The 22,231-nt window shown below is 30.9% G+C and overlaps 1 protein-coding gene across 4 annotated transcripts in view; it reads right to left on the bottom strand.

Moving 5' to 3' along the window:
• Cog4 (conserved oligomeric Golgi complex subunit 4) overlaps positions 1-22,231 on the bottom strand; it is a 157,406-nt gene that overhangs the window by 94,473 nt on the left and 40,702 nt on the right. For all 4 annotated transcript variants that reach the window (XM_085821833.1, XM_085821831.1, XM_085821835.1 and 1 more), the window contains 4 exons: positions 20,862-20,976; positions 19,081-19,182; positions 12,893-12,968; positions 4,285-4,478 (listed from right to left, as the gene is read on the bottom strand). In XM_085821833.1, the coding sequence (XP_085677959.1) occupies positions 4,285-4,478; positions 12,893-12,968; positions 19,081-19,182; positions 20,862-20,976 (487 nt within the window). The remainder of the gene's footprint in view (positions 1-4,284; positions 4,479-12,892; positions 12,969-19,080; positions 19,183-20,861; positions 20,977-22,231) is intronic.

Raw genomic sequence — 22,231 nt, forward strand, 5'->3', positions numbered from 1 at the left:
ATGAGTCTCAAGATAATGACATGCTACACGACAACGGAATTCTAAAAGATGCATTGGTTTTGCATCATAAGTTTTGTGTAATTGCCAAGTATTTTGCAAGGCCATTTCGAAACAGAACAACAATGGACTTGAATACCATTTCTTTCCACGAATTGATGCTCTATATTTGTCAATGTTTTCGTCTGCTCTATCCCCACCTCCCATAAATTGGTTATATACTTTTATCATGTTTGGATGCTGAACTTGGATTTTCATTTTTTGTTCTTGTGAATAACGATTTACAAGACACAGTGGATTTACACCAGCACCAGATGATGCAACAGTCACAACACTGTTGTCATGCCATCTACAGACAATATTGCCTTTGCCATCAACTCGATAACCGAATGAGCCTCTTTCCATTTTCTTTAGGGCAACATCCGATTGCAATTATGGTTTATCAATACGACCTTTTCTAACTGTGCCTGTTGCCTGATGACCCATTGAACCAAGTTTATCAAGCAGGGCAATACTTGTGAAAAAATTATCAAAAACAAAATGATATTGCCCAGGGTGCTCCTCTATTAGTGCATCCATAAACCGTAAGACAACAGAAGCACCAACACCATACTCCTCATATTTGTTTGCCAGATTTTTACCTTGATAGGGTTCGAACCAACAAGAAACATTTCAATTGAGAGTTTGTCAAGCTTAGGTTTACACCCTTAGTTGAAGCATATAAATTTGAGTATGTTACAATGAGTTCGATGGCATCGTCATTTAGGAAAAGTTCAAGATGTTCTGTAGAAGTTCTTACTTTGGTAACTGGTAACTGAGTAATTCTTCCCGATATGGGCTGGACATTTAGATCTGCTTTTTCCCATTTTTGTACAACTTTGTCGAGCTTTTTCTTCTTTGTTAGAAGTGATTGTTGCAAAGTAGAAGAAGTCGATGGAACCCCATCTGCAGCAGAATCAAATTTAGGGAAATATGAAGGATCATCTGGGTCAGAGTCAGCATCAAAAGAACCATCCCGAACAAGATAAGCAGGTGCACGCAGCAAAGAACCAGGCAGATTATTTATTGTTCCCCCATCTTCCTCACCGGAGTCCTCATCAGAAACAGATGCTGTAGCATTTTCAGGTGGTTCTATGATTATGGCACTTGCTTCTATGTTGTCACACGTCTTTAAAAGATCAGTTAACTCATGTAAGGCTATTTCGGACATCTTGTATCTTGGAAAATCATTTCAACTAAAAAAATATGAAGAGAAAATATATGCGTTCTTGTGGTAGTGGTTTTGCCTAGCATTCCAAAAATGGAACACTGAAAATTTCAAGCCTATAACTAATTCAAAACTAATAGCTTTTCTATTTTCTTTTTGCAGTAATAAAGAGTAACTAATTGAATAATAACACAATTTTTTTTTACAATTTTAAAGTATAATGCAACAGAGTTATAGTTATCTGTTTATAGATGAATTTACAAAAACCTTGACAAAAATGAAGACAAAAATTTCACAACATCACAGCAGCCAAATATATGCAGGAGTGACAAACTCTGTGTTCTAAGCAAAGCCATATGCCCTTACAAACTGGCTGACATCACAAATCAAACCATGTGTGCGACCTTGAACCCATGGGATAAAAATAACTTTTATGTGAGGGATGTTCCAAAAATGGAACAGTAGGCATAAATGGGTTAACTTTTCAATACAATAAGCTAGAAGACTGGTAAGTGTAATATGTAATTTTGTACTTTTGAAGATTTTTGTATGTTTCAGTTTCTATAGTTTTCATTTACTTGTTTGCATATCTGAAGATTGTATTAAGATGAATACAATTCATCGGGTCATCGGGGGAAGGGGGATGTTTCGGCCTTCTCGGTGACTGCAGTGATTTGTACTCAGAGGATGCACCGCACGAAAGAGTTAGTTGCATTATAGAACGTAAAGGGAGCAGACACGGCAATATGTCAGGTATATTACCGCTAATTGATATAATTGCATCGTATCTGCCAGGTGGTAAAAAAAAATGGTATGATGTATCAATTTACATGCCAGGTGGTAGAATATGTGTATCATGTACATGCCAGGAGGCATAAAGCTTGTAGACATGTCAGGTGGCATACGGCTTATAAATAAATTGTAAATAAATGTACAGTAAAATATCTTGGTGTAATACGTCAAGGAATACACAATGACAACCTTCTGATCATTTGGATACGTATACCTATTGTTACCCTGCACTGAAAGGATTTGCTTGCTTTAGGTATTCATGCCATAGAATATCCACAACATGTATCCAAATGCTGCTTTGTAGTATTTAATTGTTTTCCATTATGGCAAACAGAGCAGACTCGGAACTTTTCAGCATTGAGTATATCTCTTCGAAGCCAGATCAACAAAAATACATTTGTGATTAAAAATTTAATAAGCACATCTAATTTCTTCCAACTCTTGCATCAAATATGCTTTCCAATCATGAAAAAATTTTAATCAGCTCTTGTCTACATTGTCTGCAATTACCTTCATTAAAATTTTTGCAGTTTTGTTTTCAATCATTTAAAAGAAATAAATTTTTTATTTTCAAGACAAATGTCAACAATCAGCAGATCATTTTCCATTTGGAAAGTAGACTTTTGTCAACCTGCACAATTTTGTTTTTGCAGTCTTATGATTTCAACTTTTATAAGAAAAAAAAAAAAAAAAAAAAGGCACACAATTTCACATATGTATTTGCACTAATTAATAAATATATAATTTGAATCATTGTTTCTGAAGACATTTCCAGTGTTTTAGCAAAACCATTTCTTAACTCTAGCTATATACAAAGCATTAAGCAGTAACAAAACAAAAGGTACTCTGCTACTTTGTAATCAATCATGAACTTTAAGACCATATTTCTTTTAGCAGCTCCTTTAACTGCACTGTCATTTGTGCAAGTTTTTATTTAAGGAATGATACCAAACTCTTGAAAACAATTACAAATTCTAGCTGCATACGTGGAAAATTCGGCACATCATTATTAATTAAATGCTTAGCTGCTTAAGTAAAGAAAAAGTAGCAAGTAAAATTGATACACTGAAAGATTAAAAGAAAAAATATAGACAGTTCTATAACTGGAGACACTGGGAATGTCCTTTTTCTGACAGAGATAACAAAACAATAAGAACTAGATAATGTTTCTTAAAATGTCACCGGAGATGTCTTTGTAAGATTATAACATTTTGCTTAGAGCTTAGCTTCTCCTGATGCATGCATAGTTTGGTCTTATCAAGGCTCGCCATGATGACACAATATCTCACCTCGGTATACATATATGTATATACTTTGCTTAGCTACCTGTGCATATGCTGTCAATGTTCATCAATATAATTAAAATGTTGATTAATATTATAATCAATCTGGGCCCCTTTTTCTTCAGTTTTATTACTAAAAAACATTTGGCCCAAGATAACTGATAAATATTTTATTTTAGCATATTTATGTCAAAACTTAGCATTGTTTTACCACTGCAAACTAAAAACACCTTAGATTTCTGAAGATTTTATTTACAATTAGCCATTTCAAAAACAATTAATGCCAAAATATTTATCTGAATTTTAACTAATCAAATCACATTCAAACAGTTTAATTTCCCATGCAAGCATTATTTATTTAACCTATTTGTCATCATTTACAGAGGTTACATACTGCAGAAAGTCATTAGATATATCAAATTAAGTACTTACCAACTTCATTATACGCAAGATATTTTTAGCTGTGTTCCTTTGGAGTTACTCAAATGTATTCCATAGAGATAAATGCAACTGTGGTGCTTTTTATGAAGCATTACTTTGTATTTTTATTTGTAATATTACAAGACACAACATTATTAATGCAACAACACTGTATGAATATATGACCACATACATTATTAATCCTCAGAACCATATATATACATGGTTTAGTTTTTTTTTTTTTTCAATTTCTTTAAGAAAGTATATATATATGTGAATCTTGAAATATGTCCAAGAAAATAAGACAATGCTTTGAAAAGTACATATGTGCAAGTATAAAGAAGCCCATTTTGGCATTAAAATCAAGAAAATGCCTATTTCTCTTGGCAGGTTTGGGAAATCTGGGGTTTCTTAGCAAAATCCTCAGCTGAATGGAGGGTTAAAAACTTAGTGAACAGTTTAAAAGTTCAATAAAGAATCAATTCAGAATGTTATAAATTTACAAACAGATGTTATAAAATATTTTATTTTGTTAATTTCAAAATTTTATTTCTTATAAAAATACAAGAAACAAAGAAAATATACCTGTGAACATAAATAAGTTGAGAATTTCTTTAGGCCTTCATTATGTTGATTAAGTAGTGGAAATATTTTGAAAAAACGTTCTACAGATGCAACATCTTCATCTCTAACAGCATCATCAAACTTTCTCATTACAATGGCTTTGAGCTGATTTTCAGCTTCATGTAATTTAAGAAAAGCTTCATCCAAACTACTCCCTAAAAAAGCAAAAGCATTATGCACATAAAAATGATAAAAAATTAGAGAGCTATTATATGATTAAATTACAATATTATTTAAATTGTTAGCTAAAAATCTATTTCAGGTAAATACATAAATAAATTTTAGGTTATTATTTATATTATTAGAAAGCAATTATCATCATATTTAAATAATATGATACTTTCTATGAAAGTTGAGGCACACACACACACACACATATATATATATAAGTTAATGCAGTATTTTATTAAAAAGAACCAGGCTAACTAAATTCTGCTGATACATACAAATCTGCAAAACTAATATTAAAAAAAAAAAAAAAAAAAAAAAGGATTGAAAGCTTGAAATGTTTGATAGAGAAAAATCAAGTTTGATATAATAATTCTTCTACATTAATCTCAACAAATTTACACTTCTCTCTTCTAACATAGTATGACAGCTGATGCCTATTTGTCACTAAAACCTCTGGTATCATTTAATGTACACTGAGCACACACACAAAAAAGGGGGGGGGGAGGGAACAGTTTTATATTTCCTGTTCTACTGGGCCAATTTCATGAAATTCAACTTGCTTATTGGATTTACATATATCATTGTTCTAATATAGGTATTTTGAAACAAAATAAAACTTTTTCTGAAATGATATACTGATTTTTTCCCATATTTCGATGCCATGAATCAACTTATGCCAAACTGCCAAGTTTTGCAAAAATCGGACGAATAGTTTTTAAAAAATTAGCTCCTCAATGTTAATTGAATTGTATATATATTTATTAATATCTCTTTTTTACTAAACTTATTTGATTCTTCCTTTCATATTTCGAAATCTAGGTTCATTCCAAATAAAATTCACCCATTTTTTATGATTTATTTCTAAAATTTGTATTTTTAAATAATTTTTATAAATTTTCTGAAAAAAAAATTGAATTATAACCTATAAAACTTTTTCCATCATCTTAAAAGAGATGTATTTCTAAGTATACCTACAAAGAATTATTAAGAGTTTTTTATTAAAATTTTCAAAGATATACATGAATTAACTCAAATGTATTCCATAGAGGCACATTTTGAAATTTTGCAAAATTCAAAGCTAAGTAATAAGTTTTGAATTTATTACAAGTGATAATAATGAAAAGGTGGTTTATGTACTTTGTTAAAATTATTTGAAAGTATGCCTGATGACTTTTTTCCACTCGTGGACAATGAAAAAAAGGAAAGGAAAATAGGTTGCTATAAATTAAGAAGTTCGCTAAGTGAGTTATTCTTGGCTCGAATTAAAAAAATTGTTTCGAGGTTCAGACTAGGTGCGTGAAGGTGCAGTTGCCCCTCGCTCCCTATTTTTTTACTTCACTGATTTTTTCTTGCGTTTTAGTCTATGTATTGTATGTTTGATAAGATAGCCTGGCTCAGTAAAAGTAGGTGGCCAGTGTAACTCTGGTTCATAAATCCGGTTACGACCACGTACAGTGCTGATAACGACCATGTGTTTCTGAGATTCCTTGCCAATACTTTATTTATTTATTTTTTTTTTTCTTTTTCCCTTTTCTAGTAATTTTGTTCTCCTGATGAGGAGGGACCTTTAGCTGCCCTCGAAATCGAATGAGTGTTGTAATATATGTACACCAAATACAAGGTTGTTATTGCGATTTTGATTGTCACATTCGCGCGTTTCCCTTCTATTCTAAAAAAAATTGTGCCAAGATAAATTTTTAAATTTCTCCATAAATTTCTCAGCAAAAAATTACAAAATTTATTATCTAGGCATAATTTGAGTTGTAGAAACAAAATAAGGAAAAAAAAATTTGGTATGTTATTTCAGAAGAACTCTGATTTTGTGTCAAAATACCTATGTTAGAGCAATGCTACATATAAATCTAATACATATCCTAAGTCACATTTAAGAGACATGGAAAACGCAATTTGAATTTCATCAATCAGCCCAGTAGAATGGGAGATATAGAACTGTCCTCCTCTTTCCGCAGTGAACAGTGTTACAACTTATGCAGTTTTCATGTATATCATATAAACTAGACTGAATTTCAACTTTATTTTGGCCCTTAATTTGTAGAAATCAAATAACAGAATTAGTCACATATAAACAGCAGAACTCATTTAATCAGACACTTTTACATACATGTCATATACACAGAAACAGATGCTCTCCATCTATTTCTTTGCTATGACTGATTAATAGTGTACACGTCGGACTTCTGTATATTTTTAAAATTTTTTCATCCATTTAAAGTTTTATATCAAAGCTCTTTGGAATTTAATTGAAAACACTATCTCTATTCCAAACATCAAAAATCACTTTAGAAAATGCATATAACTGAAAACAATAAAAACTGCAGATTTATGATTTTGACACATTCACAATGATATATCTTTCCCTCCAAGAAAACTTCTCAATGCAACTGCATTGAAAATGTAACAGTTAAATATACAGCTTAACATTAATTACCCATTTCATTTAGCATAGTTTATATATACAGGGTGATTATAATTAAAGTTTAAGTTTCAAAACGCTATAAAAAAAGAACCACTGATGAAAATGATGTGAAATTTGAAAGGAATGTTATTGAAGAAGGCGGAACGAGTATGGCAGAAGAAAAAATTTAGTTTCAAAAGTTAGCAACAGATGGCGCTGTAAGCGGCAGAATCACGACGAGAAACGAGAAATGTTTCGTAAAACAACGGCTAAGGTGGAAGTTACACATTAAAACGCATTGACAAATTAGAATTGTTGAATAATTTTATTTGCATGACTGTACATATCACATCGGAAGGGACAAATCGGTGGGTTTCAAGAGTTTTGCGGCGGCATACCGCATAAGAACCATTCATCAAAGAAGTTCGGAACTGTCGCAAAACATGTTCAATATGGTGTCCACCGTTGTGTGCAACAAGTTGAAAGCGACAAACGGATCGCAGTGTCTCCGGGGTGATGTTCAGAATGTTTTGTGAAATGCGTGCCTTTAATTCCGCTAAATTTGCAATTGGAGCATGGAACACAACATCCTTCAGATATCCCCACAGCCAGAAATCACACGGAGTAAGATCAGGCGATCGGGATGGCCAGGCTGTAGGGAAATGACGGCTGATAATTCGAGCATTTCCGAAATGGCGCCTCAGCAGCTGCTTCACGGGATATGAAATGTGCGGAGGAGCGCCATCTTGCATAAAAATGATTTCATTCACACATCCACGCTGTTGCAGAGCTGGAATCACGTGGTTGCGCAAAAGAGACGCATACCTCTGACCAGTGACGATTGCGGTAACAGGACCGGAAGCACCCGTCTGCTCGAAAAAATATGGTTGTATGATGACTAATGCCGTAAAGCCACACCATACCGTGACCTTTTCAGGATGAAGTGGTACGGGGTGCGTTGCCAGTGGATTTTCTGTTGCCCATATTCGACAATTCTGGGTATTCACGTATCCTGTCATATGGAAATGGGCTTATGGTCATATGGTCATATGGAAAGTGGATAATGAATGGCCGTGGAAAATTTCCAACGTCTCCCTAGCTGTCAGGTCAGAAGGAAGCAACTCCTGCACATGGCCAATTTTGTACGGATAGCATTGCAGGATGTTTCGTACCTGTCGTTTCGAATTTTTGCATCATTTTCTTTAGACCTACGACACTCATTGGACCAACGCCTTCTTTTATACCCTTCAGTGTCCTGAATTTTTGCAGAGCTACTCTTGCACAATCATCATTCTTGTAATACAGCTTTACCAGCAGAGCGCGGTCCTGCAGTGAAACACCCATGGCGAATGCCTGAGTCGCGAAATGAGGAACAGCCTGGTACCTGGCAGCTTTATAACACTGAAATTTAACTAACATTTTAATTTACGTCTTCTTCCGCTTGCAGCGCCATCTGTTGCTAACTTTTGAAACTAAATTTTTTCTTCTGCCATACGCTTTCCGCCTTCTTCAATAACATTCCTTTCAAATTTGACGTCATTTTCATAAGTGGTTCTTTTTTTATAGCGTTTTGAAACTTAAACTTTAATTACAATCACCCTGTATATATATACCTAAGAAAACAGAGAATTTTCAGATGTAAATTTTCAGAAAACAGAATAACTAACTAAATACTGTTTCAGTTCACATTCTAAAATCAATGCTTTTTGTAATCTGCACCCCTGAAAAAGCTATCAACTGATTAGCAAATATATTGAATTAGCATAGCTTTTTTTATTTATTTATGTTTTGTTTTCATTTTTTTTTTTTAAATTGGCTGTCTTTTAAAATCATAATATATTTATAAAAATATACTAATACAAGCTGAGAAAAATACTCTATTTATAAATAATGGTAAAAGGAAGCATTTTAAAAGAAATCAGAAATTTTATGAAGACCAAAAACAAAAATCTACAAAGCAACTCATACAACTCGTGGATTTGGTTTAGCAGAATAATCATTAACTATAAAGAGTGTAGGTCCACAAGTACTCAAATACATGTGTGGTGTGCACATGCATGGATTTGGCTATTGCTGCAAGTGTACTTTAAAATACACCCAAAACAGGGCAGTTCTACTGTACTTTAAAATTGAGGGTGCAGATAACCAGAAAGTACTTTGAAATTTTCCCTCTTATAAAAATTGATATAAATTCATTTTCAAAGTTAGTTTTACAACTCTACTTTTAATATTAGACTTTCTATTGTTATATTAAAATAATATTTATGAGATAAATTTTTAAAAAATGCATTAGTTTCATTATGTTACCATTATTAGATTAAAAATAACTATCTTGTTTACTCATGTAATAGTTGTAATTTTTTTGCCAAATTTTTTTTTTATTGTGAAAGTCTAGGTGCGTCTATTATGCGAGAAAATCTACTACACAATATTGTACACTCTAATGCTAAAACATTACTGGTATAAAAAATACATTATAATAAAATTAGTAACTTAGCAAATGTTTCCAGATTATGCACTGATTACTAAATAGCCTCTTCATCAGTTCCACACAAAAAAGGGGTACTTTCCATTTTATGGTAATATTTTTATAGACATAAAATTCATATATAATCTTTGTGAAAATATTAACAAAAAAATCTAATAACATAAAACATAATTCACAAATCACTTTCCCTGAAGGTATCAGTATCACTGTTGTAATGTGAACTGGTGTGAAAAATCTCCATCATTCCATAAAATATCATCTTTGCTTCCGTCCAAAGCATTGGAGATACAGCAGATCCACCATTTCATAGTGCACAATCATAAGAAGTAAGTTGATTTTCTATCAATGGGAAAATTCCATGCTTTTGTCCTCTGAATTTTGTTCTCTGAATGCTTGCCTATTTACATTTGTTTCTTGTAGCGGCTGTTTCAATTTTCTCCAGTCCCTTGTTAATTTTTCACTTACATTCCATTCTCTTTCAGCAACTCTGTTTCCATTCTCTTCAACATATTTAATAATCTTCAGTTTAGATCCTGCCATATAACTAATATTCTACCTAAACATTCCCATATTCAAGAAGAAGAAAAAAAAGAAACATCCAAAACACACCACCATCAAATTCACCACAGAACAAAATATTGGCAAAGATTCTTTTTCTGTAACTTTAGATATGTGCAGCACAGTAAATTTAGAGCATGTGCATACTTTCTTTAATGAAGAATGAGTTGAAAGCTTTAAAACGAGGGGGGATAAGAAATTCTGCTTAAGAGAGCCCTCCCATCCTCCCAGGGAAAACAGGCTAGTACTTATCTCACTATAAGGTGACCGTTTAGAATATCAGTGGGAGTTACAAAATAGATGAATCCATTATGAGTATTAGTTCTCGGAATAGTACAGCTGATAATTTTCTACTTAGATCATGGTCAAATATGCAACTGCAACTGTTACACGTGGAAAATATTTTGATGATTTTTTCTGCTTCAAAATGGGGGTGCGACTATTATGCGAGAAAACACAGTAGATATCATTTTACCTTCACTCTCTATACAAGAAATTTAACTTAATTTATAAAAAGAAATTATAAAAGCTTATTATTATGACAAGAATAAATAGTATATGGACTTTTCAATAAATAAAAAACAATTTTCATTTTGAATTTTATCCGGTGACACATTTATCAAATCTGCATGCAGTTAAATATTATTATTATTAAACAGATATAACTAGTGCTATTTTAAATTAGGAGTTTTAAAACTTTATTCACTTTAACCTTCCAGCATGCGTGCTTGGCAATTTTACATGAGCACGTGAGTGCCGTATTTTTTACGACATCCGTTATTTTACTGTTTTTGGCATGAAAAATGACAGAAATGAGTGAATATTGATAATAAATTTGTTAAGAAATAAAATATTAATATTTTTATTGCAAAATACAAATATCATCACATTCAAATATAAGTAAATTATTTTCAAGTTCTTATGTTAGTGAGATGGAAATACAATGATGTATTTCATTATAGAAAATTTTAAATTTATTATTTAATAATTATATTTTAAAATCAAAGCTAATTTTAATATTCATGAAGGACAAGTATAGACAATAAAAAAGGAAAACATCTTGGTAGGAAAAAAAGAAAGTTTAGCATTATTTACTTCTGCAAGGAAATTTACTTCTTACTGGTTACGAAAACGCACTTTAAACTAACTTTAATGTTTCTATTTATTTCTAAAAAATAGAAATAAAAGAAAATAAGGAATAGAAATCTCTATTGTTCTCCCATCCAAAGGTTTCCTTGTCTTCATCAGATATTCTTGAAGAATCCGAGCAAAATCAGCTGGTTGCACATATTTTTTTGCCATGAAAACCGATATAAAATTTACAGAGTCAAATGTATTCATATTAAAATAATATATTGCAATTAATAACACAAAATTATAAAATATTTGAAAAAAATATTTTCCGAATTTTAAAACACGACCACGTGCGTGTCAAAACTTTTATGAAAAAGCTGCCACGTAGCACAAAAGCCCAGTTAGAAAAAAAAGTCAAATGACTTCCTGTTGACACATTCCATGATGTGGGGAAGGGTAGAAAGGAGGAATAGAAATGACCATCAAACGTCTCAGCTTCGATATGCGAAAAAGGTATATTAAAAACTGAATTTGTTGTAAATTTTGCTCATACGCGCTTACTGGAAGGTTAAAAATGCTCTCAGTGCTACCGCTTTTTGAGCTGCAAAAGAATATCGTCTATATATTTGTGCTGCAACAGAATATAGTTCAGTTTATCTAACATACACATGTGAATGGTCAGTTCTCCCCCCCCCAGCAAATACATCATTGTATTTCAAAGATACAGAAATCATCTTTCACTAATATTCATGTAAAACTACACTCATAATAGCTCATTTCCCTGTGTTAAGGGATTCGTTTCCTTATAATAAATAATTCAAAAACTAGTCGCAATAAAAGATGAAATTTTTAAAAGATTGTAAATTGCATCTAAGTTGAAAATGAATAACAGTTCTTACATATGAAACAAACAGTAAATAGTTCAGGAGAATACAGAGGTAAGCCTAAAGCATAATCATTCAAATAACAATATCGAGCAGTAATCCATGAGTCATAAAAGCTCAATACCACAACAACTGGTAAAATTTCGAAATGCCTTTAATATTAAAGGAAAAAATGATCATTTTTCCCTTTCTACATAGATCAAATGTATACATATTTTGCTGTAGCATATCAACAGTTTTAGGGCACCCTGAATGAAGATACAATTTTCAAATAAAAGACGTATTTACAATGCTTTATTACAACACTTGATAGCTGAACAAACACTGATAATCAGCAATAATAATTAATGATAAAAATATAACAAAGTTAGGACTTATTTACTACTTCATCAACAATTAATTTAAGTACCTGTGCTAATGAATTTAATTCTTAATTATGTGCATATAATCAACAGATTGCTTCTCTAAAGCAAATATAAGCAGAAAATAATGATATTTCCCATATGACAATATTTTCATATAATTTGCTACACAAAAGGAAGCAAATTAAATTTTCTATACTATGATTCACCCTTCTTGACTTTTTGGATTTTAATGTGAATAATTTTTTTTAAAAAATGAAACAGCATGAAACTGTTTAACATACATTCTTCATCTACTTGCTACACTACAAACCTGAATCACTAAAAATTGGAAATAATAATAAGTCAAACCAATAGATTAAACCCTCTGAATGCCATGATTGGCTTTATTCTGTCATGATATATTTTGTCACTTGGTATATATTAGCTTATAATTTAAGATATTTTGCTTTCTTACTTCCTTTAATAATTAAAAGGACATCTTAATAAATGTAAGTTTATGAAAATAGAAACCAAAATAAGTAAATACACAAATTTAGTGAATAAAGGCTGTCTGAATACAGATCTTCATAGCAGATCCCAAAACCGCACCACTCACAGGGTTAATAAATTTTACCTTCATTGCTATCAGCAGCAGATCTTTTCAGCACTGTTTGATCTAGGCTTAAAAAACGGTGAATATGAGCAGCAGCCTACAAGACACATAAATTAAAATTAGTTACCAGAGCTATTATATACAGCTTATTGAAAGAAAACTGTATATTTTTATTTAAACTTAAAATAAATATTTACAAGACCTATCTAGCATTTTATTTTAAAAATTGATATATCTTGAAAAGCTCACTATCAAACAGGTTATGAATTAGCAACATAAACTTACTTTTTTGTTCTCCCTTCCAAAACATTTTGAAATTTTAAGAATTAATGGCATAGTTTTAAATAACAATATTTTCAGAACTATGTTAATTATGATAAAATTCAATACAGAGAATAACTTCTAAAACAAGTTTATATACTTTGAAAAGAATATTTACTTTTCCTATTGCTATGAAATAAAACTAGAATTTTGAAATTTTAATTATTGGGTAGAATTATGTAACAATCTTCATCTAACTTTGAGTAAAATTTAATTCAACTAATTTCTTCAATTTTTCAATCAATTATCTAAAAATTTTACAGTAAATTGGCTTACTAAGGTTTAAGCTAATACTCAAATACACACACATCCAGTAAAATCTCTTTTAATTGACAGAACAGATCCTTGTAATTCTGGATAAGGAATTTTTTGAATAATTGAATAGACATTTCTAGAACTAACTTGTTTATGTTTTGTAACGCCATCTGTATGAATTGCAGCATGCAAAATCCATTCGTCATGTTTTGTAACCTTTCATATGTGGTTAAATAAATAATATCAGAAAGTTCTACAGATTACTTAAAATTAAAACACATGCATATGATTTTATATTTCAGAGAAGCAAACTTAAATAACCTTTTAAATTACCTTGTATATTATGACATGAAAATTACGATTTCTCAGTGTGATGGTGAATGTTGGCTTGCTTTTAAGACTGCCACCAGAGTTTTAAAATTCACTGTATACACGATAAAGTTTCATATCATCATGTGCTGAAACAGACAAATACTACTTGACAAATCTTACAAATGTCTGCAATACTTTATCAGCTTCCTTCCATATACAATTCTTACATTCTAGATATCTACAATATCTCCCTCTTTCTCCTTCCTTTCATCATCTTTTTTCTTTTCCCATACATGTCTGATTATTTCATTGTAATATCGAGAAAGTGTAATGTGAACAGATTGTTTACCAAAGCCTGTCCCTCCTCTTCACTAACACATTCTCTGAACATGTAAATCCATGATGTTGTATGATGTCTGGACATGTTTTAAAACCTAAAATGCATATTCATCATTTATAAATATATCATTTACAAACATGATCATATATCCCTATCTACACCAATAGTAACATAATGTAATGTTCTTTACAACTTTCCAGGAAAGCAATTAAATATAGCATCTTTCAATGTGAATTGAAATTCATGGACAAATATCTTTAAAGTTCATGTTGGATAAGACTTGTTACACTTGGCAGCAGAAACATAACACAAAAGTTTATCACATTTAGCCCATTACATATCCTTTTATCTCATGGCCTTCAATTTCATATTTAAATTCAGACCTTCAAAAGTTGCATTATTTTCATATTACCAGTTAATTATATGCTGGTTATGAGAGACTATATAAAGAGGGTTTTTTTTTTTTTTTAATTGACACTACACAGAACTAACTACAGTTCAATCTATTGGCTGCAGTCGCACTACATTTGGTACAGAAACTAATAATGGCATGGGAAAAATGAAATTGTTCAAAAATTCACAGATAGTGAGTAAATTGGCCCTGTTCTAGTCTACGCAGCTGAAAATGAGTATGAAACACAGGTAAAATTTTAAATTCAAAGGCATGATTAAGTAAACAACAGCAGGGACGGTAATTCAATACATAAAAATAAGTGAAAAACATCATAGACATTCCAAATGTTATAGTTGGAATCAATATGCATCTCACTTTGTCTCAGCATGTGTCATTTGTTGTATCTTCCCTACTTAAATGCAACAATTGCTCTTTGTGTATTTAGAAGTCATTCCAATCAACATAAAGGTCCTCTATCAATTAATGCATTAGAAGATGTGATGAAGAAGTTTGAAGAAAGAGGATCTTAGCAATTTAATCTGATAAAGGTCAGATAAGGCAGTTACTGATGTCATGACAGAAAAGTTCACAATACTAATGAGACCACTGATGGTAGAAGGAGTGCCTGAGGAGTAGCACAACTGGATTTAAATCTTTTAGCAGCATGGCAAATGTTAAGCAAAGTTCTCCATTTCTACCCATACAAGATCAGCCATATGCAGGCCTTAAAACATAATGATTATAATAAATGGGTGGCATCTTGCCAGGATAGAGGTCAATAATGCTTGCCGTGGAAAATTCTGTGGGGAGGAGAGGCCAATTTTCACCTAAATGGGACTTAACATTCATAACTCTCAAATTTGGGCATCTAAACAACTCAGTGCAGCTCAGAAATCTCACTTCATTCAAAAAAAAAAAAAAAAAAAAAAAAAAAATCACTGCTTGCTGCTTGCTGTGGTCTCATAGCAAATTTCATCATTGGACCATTTTGTTTTAGAACATTATTCCAACAAGACCACAGAGACATATCATCACCATGCAAAGATATCATGATACAGTGAGTGATTCTGAAATTTTGTCATTCCACAATTTCACAGAGGCAGTTGCTTATTGTCATGAAGGATGAAGCACCACTGCACATTTGGTCTATTGGTATAGCGGCTGTTGTGAAATAATTTTACAGAAGGAAGGGTCATAAATCACTTTTTTCACTTGTTTGGCTACCTTGCTCCCTAGAGCTAACTCTATGCGACTTTTCCTGTGGGGCTATATGAAGTCCAATGCTTGGTGAGGTCCTGATCATGATGGCATTTAAGGACAACATATCATGGGTTATGCTGAATGTGCTACGTTCGGCCATTGAGAAAACTGTATACAAAATGCAGTGTGTTGTTAGTGAGATGGATGGTCATTGAAAGAGGTCTACACCTATTGCTGAGGAAGTGCTTTTATTGAATAAAGTGCTATGGAGCACTGAAACATATCTGTATAACCCTTTTGGAAAATTCAGTTGCTGCACTAATGCCGTTTTGCACTGAAACTTCTTTGTTATTCATTTGTCTAATTCTCAGCTGTGTAGACTACAACAGCACCACGGTGTCACCTATCAGCAAATTTGGAACTAATTCTTACAGAATCTTTTTTCACATATCATCATCAGTCTCCCTTACCAAATTTAATGGCATTTCAGTTGATAGATTGAACTATTGAGAAAGGGGGGGGATGCATTTTGCTGTTTTTTAACATAACTGTTGACCTAACAATGATTTCAGTAATAGAGAGTATTTTCAATTATCAGGCAATTTGTGGATTATATGTGTTTAGTGGTGCCCATTCATGCATACTCAATGCTATGCACAAAAGTGTGTAAAAAAAAAGATGTGGCAATTCAAGCAAGCTCTAAAAATTGCTGCATTTGTATTTTCATGCATACTTTCTCATAAAAATTCATTTTTAAAAATTGATTTAAAATTTTAGAATTAAAAAATGAATAAGAACATGCTACAAGTACTAAGCACAAGGAAAGTATTTTAACATTAAAAAAACTTACATTAATTAAAGATGCCAGACTACATGCCAAATCAATAACTAAGCTTGTAGAAGAATATGGAATTGATGCACAAACTCTTCATGATATTGTTAAACAAAAAATTAGAACTTCAAAAAATATATACACTGAAATTCAACAAATATTTAAATATTCTCAAAAGCAAAACTACTGACTTTTTAAAGAATTAAACACGTACAATATGCATGAAAATTAACAATAGTTTGGATTATCTGTGCTTTTCGACTATCCAAACCCTGCTTCCCTGCCATTAGCCTGGATAATTGAGAGTATACTCTAAAAAAATCTGAAATTTTTCCTATTTTAACTTTGCACAACAGAACTTGTTACAGTTTTTTTATGCTCTTACCGATCACATTGCCCTGATAATTGAGTTTACCAGTCTGCTCTTAGACTCACTCCTGCTGATATAACGTTTTTTTTTTTGCCTTTTTAACTTTATTGCTAAATATGCTTTTTCCCACTCTTGCATTACATAATATTCATAAGCAAAATCCTAATATTTTTTAAAACAACATATCTTTAGAATTCCTGACACACTGTAAAGTGTTGCCACACATTTTTTAGTCCAGAGGGCTATTAGTCTTGAAACTGACTTTTGCGTAGAATCACTTTTGTGGTTCATTTCACTTTTCAAATAACTAGCTATTTTAGGCAGCCAGCTATCTAAAATAGTAATTATAAAAAAAGTAAAAATATATAATGTCTAGCTAGTAATTACTAGCTAGTCCACAGGTGTAGCTAGTAATTAAAAACAGAGATAAAGAACTACATTTGCTGCTTTTTAATTGCTAAGTTTGTTAATCAGTAACAGACACATTAAATTTTAAAGATTAAGTACCTTATGTTTTGTCAAATGGCAATAAATTGGGACATGGAAGATGAAAATACTTTTTATTGGGCAGTGGCAACACATTTCCTTTAAACAGCTCAGTTGTTTTATGAAACTAGCTGGTTGTGCAACCAGCTGCTTTAAATAGCTATCATAAAAAAGATATATATAATGATTTTAATAAGTCCAGCTGGTGCCATTTCATAAAACTATTTCATATTCCTAATTTGTCCTCTTGTGATTTAAATGCATTTTTATTTGAATCAAACAGCTGAAAAAGTAGAAAACATATACTTAAGAACTGAGTTTATTGTTTTTAAACTCAGTTAGCTACTTAAGTTTAAACAGATTAAATTTAAAAGTTAAATATCTTAAATTTCACCGAATGACAATATGTTGGTCAATGAAAGATAAAAGTATTTTATTTCAGGCAGTGGCAACACATTGCTTTTAAACAACAAAGCCTGTTTATTAAAATTGAAAGATAAATATCTCACATTTTGCTGAACAGTCTGACACGCCGAAGTCTGGTTCTATTTTGAACGGTCGGAACAGTCTGGTTTGATTTTCATCAGTGTTACCCTTACTCGTTTTTAAATTGTTGAGTTTGTTAACCAAAAATTCATTAAATTTGACCAAAATAGAAAATAAATAATACAAAATCAAAATTAAGGTTTTAAGGTGCACAGGTTTGAGTGGAGAACTATGTGTGTTCAAAATTTGGCAGATACAGGTGACATCGTTTTCCTAGAATGTGAGGAACTTACATACATATTCTTCATTATTTAATGGTGCAGATTTGAAAGACAAATATTTTACACTTTACCAAGTTACAACATATATGAAAAGTGATATAGATAAAGAACTGAGGTCTCTGACTAATAGCACCTCTGGCGCTAATAATTAAAAAAAAAAAAAAAAAAAAAAATCTGAAAGGTTTCAGATTTTAAATTACTTCTAAAGGCATTTTTTTTTTAAATTCTGTGTGTTACCTTTATTTATTAAATATCATGTTCTTTGCACATAAAACATAAAATTCAGTTCAAGAGCAATATCGCAAAATAATTTTAAATTGAGCACATCTTTAGAATTTCTGACACGCAGTCTCACGCGCTGGAGATAAAAATGTTTTTTTCTGTACAATGTTGCCATTTCTCACTTTGAAATCGTTTTTTTAATCAAAAATTCATTGAAGTGTTACAAAATATGAAATCAATAATAAAACAAATTTCAAATTCAAATTAGGGCTCCCACATGCCCATATTCTATGGAAGATTATGTTAGTCAAATTTTGATGGCTCTAGGTACCATTGTTTTATCACAATGCAAGAAACATATAAATATTTATGTAGATTTCTTCACTATTTAATTTTTTCATATATAATGCAGGGCGATAATAGTTGGTGACAACAATTTGAAAAGTGAAACAGCCTTTTAAAGGTTTCAATGCAAAAATCGCAAAACGAAAACAATAGTTTTTCTAGGCAAATTTCCAATTTGGACTAATAAATATGGTGTTATTTAATTAAAAAGGCTGAATAAAAAAAGCATAATAGAAGTACAGTTATTATTTAAACAAATCTAAGCACACTGTGAGGCATATAACATTTCACATTTTGTAGATATTCTTTTGTATTTCCACCCTAAATTTTTGGGAAAGAAATTTTGACACTATATAAAAACTCACTTGTTCATAGTCCTCATTCTGCAGAGCTGTTTGCACACCATCCGTGCAGAATTTTAAATCTAAAATATCTTCCACTCTTTGCATGCATTCTGTAACTCTACTCTGTGGTATAAAAAAGAAAGAAAAGAATTATTGATAAGTATGACAGTTTTAGACACTTTTAATAAAATCAAAATTACAACTTAATTTTAAGTGATTAATGCATTAACTATTGCACTGTATATTTTTAACCAATTAGGAAAAAAATTATTTCTCTTTTCTACCATATAAAGAGGCAGTTAAAAAAAAAGTTACATTTTCCCTCACCTTTTACAAAATTAAAAATTAAAAAAAAAGATTCCCCCCCCCTTCAGTTTTACATATTATTTTTCATTATATAATAAATTATACAATATCTTATAAAAAGCTTATTATTAAATTTCAAGCAACTGGCAAGCACACAAAATGTAAAATCTTTAATGGCTTAAAAAAATCAGAGCTTAGTTTACAACATTATAATTTAAAAATTATAAAAAATCCTTTAAAATGTAAATGTTATTTCTAAATCTAAATTTACTAAGAATCTCCAAAAAGCAATACCGTATTTACTCAAGTGTCTTCCTGTCCATGATTTAGAAACTTGATTTATTTGTTTGGTTTTCACCTTAATTCTCAAAACTCAAAATATTGATTTCTTTACATGAATGAATAGTTCCTAGAATTTTTCAAATTGGTATTGTTTGCAGATGAATTATGAGAAAAGAGAAAATATACACACACTTCCATGTAAAATTACATTCAACTCCTGATGAGGTAACAGTAAATACAATGCTTGTAGTTAACTCAAACTACAGTTAATCCAAGCGTAATTAAAAAAAATTCAGAATAACCCATGTTATAGTTAACATAAAAATATTATTAATAATTTATCTACATTTTCAAGCAAAATAAGATGGAGAATAACTTCCTTTAGTTATCTAAATTAAATCTATATTAAAAACAAAAATACATTATCAATAATGGCAGAATAAACATCATTGAAAATAAAGAGACTAAGTTACAAATGGTATTAAAGAATAATATCTAAAACAGGATTTTAAAAATGTCACTGATTTCAAACTTGTATAAAAAAAAGTTGATTAGAACTTTTTGCCTTTTGGTAGAGTTCATCTGACAAAATGATCTGCCACCCTGCTACATTTAAACCTATGGTCTTTTTCTTTTCTTTTCTTTTCACATAGATTCTTTTGCATTGTAACAGAAATTTTCATATTGGTTCCCAATAAACAAATTTTTCTGTTTTTTTAAAGACAGGACTTATTTAACCTAGAGTTAACTGTAGTCTCCAGGAAGTGTAAGACATCTTTATATTCTATAGAAATAAATGTCTCTTATCACAAAAGTAATCAAAGTATCTGCAACAGTCAAATGTCACTGTCTTTCTGCTGGCAATACTATAATCAGAAGAAATCAGTTACAATAGGTTACTATGGGCACCAAAGGTAACATTTTACAATTTTTTTTCTTTATTAGTTCCTTTTAAAATTTACTGCTGCAGGCCTTTATTTTTTTTATTTATTTATTTATTTATTTTTTTTTTTTTGAAAAAAATAGATAGCATTAATATTCAAATTCCAGTTTTTACATCATTAACATAGGTTCAAAAATAGGTACAAAAATTATTTTAACAATATGTCACAAAAGTGAACACTGAGAATTAGTTAAAACTTGATCGATAAATATTTATGAAAATATCAGTCTCTTATAACTAAATGTTTAATGAAAGATAAATTATAGCTTACTCTTGTCACGTCAAGTTGCTTAACTTTGCTGCTTATATTTTCTGCTAATGCAGATGTAAAAGATATCATACTTGAAAGTTGTTCAGCATCAGAATGTATCAACTGTAGCTGTGGTCTATAAAAATTAATATTTATTTAAAACATCATTAGTACATTAAGTACAGATAACATTGCACCTAACTTGTGTAGAGTATAATTATATAATTTATACCAATTAAAAAAAAAACATAAATTTGCATCAGTAGGAGGTCATAACTTAATTTTCACTCTGCACGCTTAAACATTTTTCCGTTTACATAATGGATACTTTTATGATTCAAAGCAGTTATTGAAAATAAAATACTTTTAGGACCTTAATCATAGTAATTTAATAGTAAAATAACATAAGTAAATAATCATTACAAGAAAGTAGAGGGGTACTAAACATTAATGAAAATGGGAAAGATCAATGCAAAGAAAGTTCAATGAAAAATATAATTTTGAAGTAAATTTTTCATTGTCAGAAATTAACTTTATTATCTGCTTTAAACATCTTGTAGGATCGTACTCTCTTTGGTAACATAAACTCTAAAAGATCCTACTAAGGAACCTGCGACTTCTTCCACAGGCATAAATAATACAGTCTAAAGTCGTTAATCCGGGCACCCATAAACCGGAATGATCTATAATCTGGACCTCAAAGCTACAAACTTTCTGCTCATGCGTCAACGCATGCGCGTAATACTTTTATGCATGTGCATATGCGTAATACTTTTACGCATGCGCATACACGTGTGCGCATGCGCATAATATGTTTACACATACGCATTTAATGTATAACGGATGGTATAAGCTAAGCTAAAATTATCTAATTATCTATTTCAGTTAATGTTGCAGATTGCGTTGTTCCTTAATCTTCGATTTGGATCCAGCTGCATATTTCACAAGTGCACATCAGCGTGGCCACTGAGGGAGGAGTTTCGAAAATGGACCAATGAGCTTCTGTTGCTCTTGTGATGCTAACGGTAAAAAATGTATAGCGTAGTACAAGAAAATCTGGTAGTGCTTTCATTTCATGAGTTTAATTTAATCGCTGACATTTCACTTTCGTGATTTTTATCACGCATTAATATTTGGATTGATGTTCACGGCATATTATCTCTCTTTACATCGAGAAAATGACTCAAGGTATAATTAGCCTCGAATATTACGCATTTACTTAACACCTGTGGATTAAGAAAATTCAAGTGTATAGTTTTTTTTAAAAATATTTTTTCATATAGACTGCAATAAAAAGTGCTGACTTCTATATACATATATAATTGGTGTAAATATTTTTCTCATATGCATAGTTTTATGTAAAGATAGCATTTGGGCTCAAATGTTTATCA

The sequence above is a fragment of the Stegodyphus dumicola genome, chromosome 8, assembly GCF_044657685.1.
Source record: "Stegodyphus dumicola isolate Sdum_Otavi_A_Nest chromosome 8, ASM4465768v1".
NCBI classification, from domain to species: Eukaryota; Metazoa; Arthropoda; class Arachnida; order Araneae; family Eresidae; genus Stegodyphus; species Stegodyphus dumicola.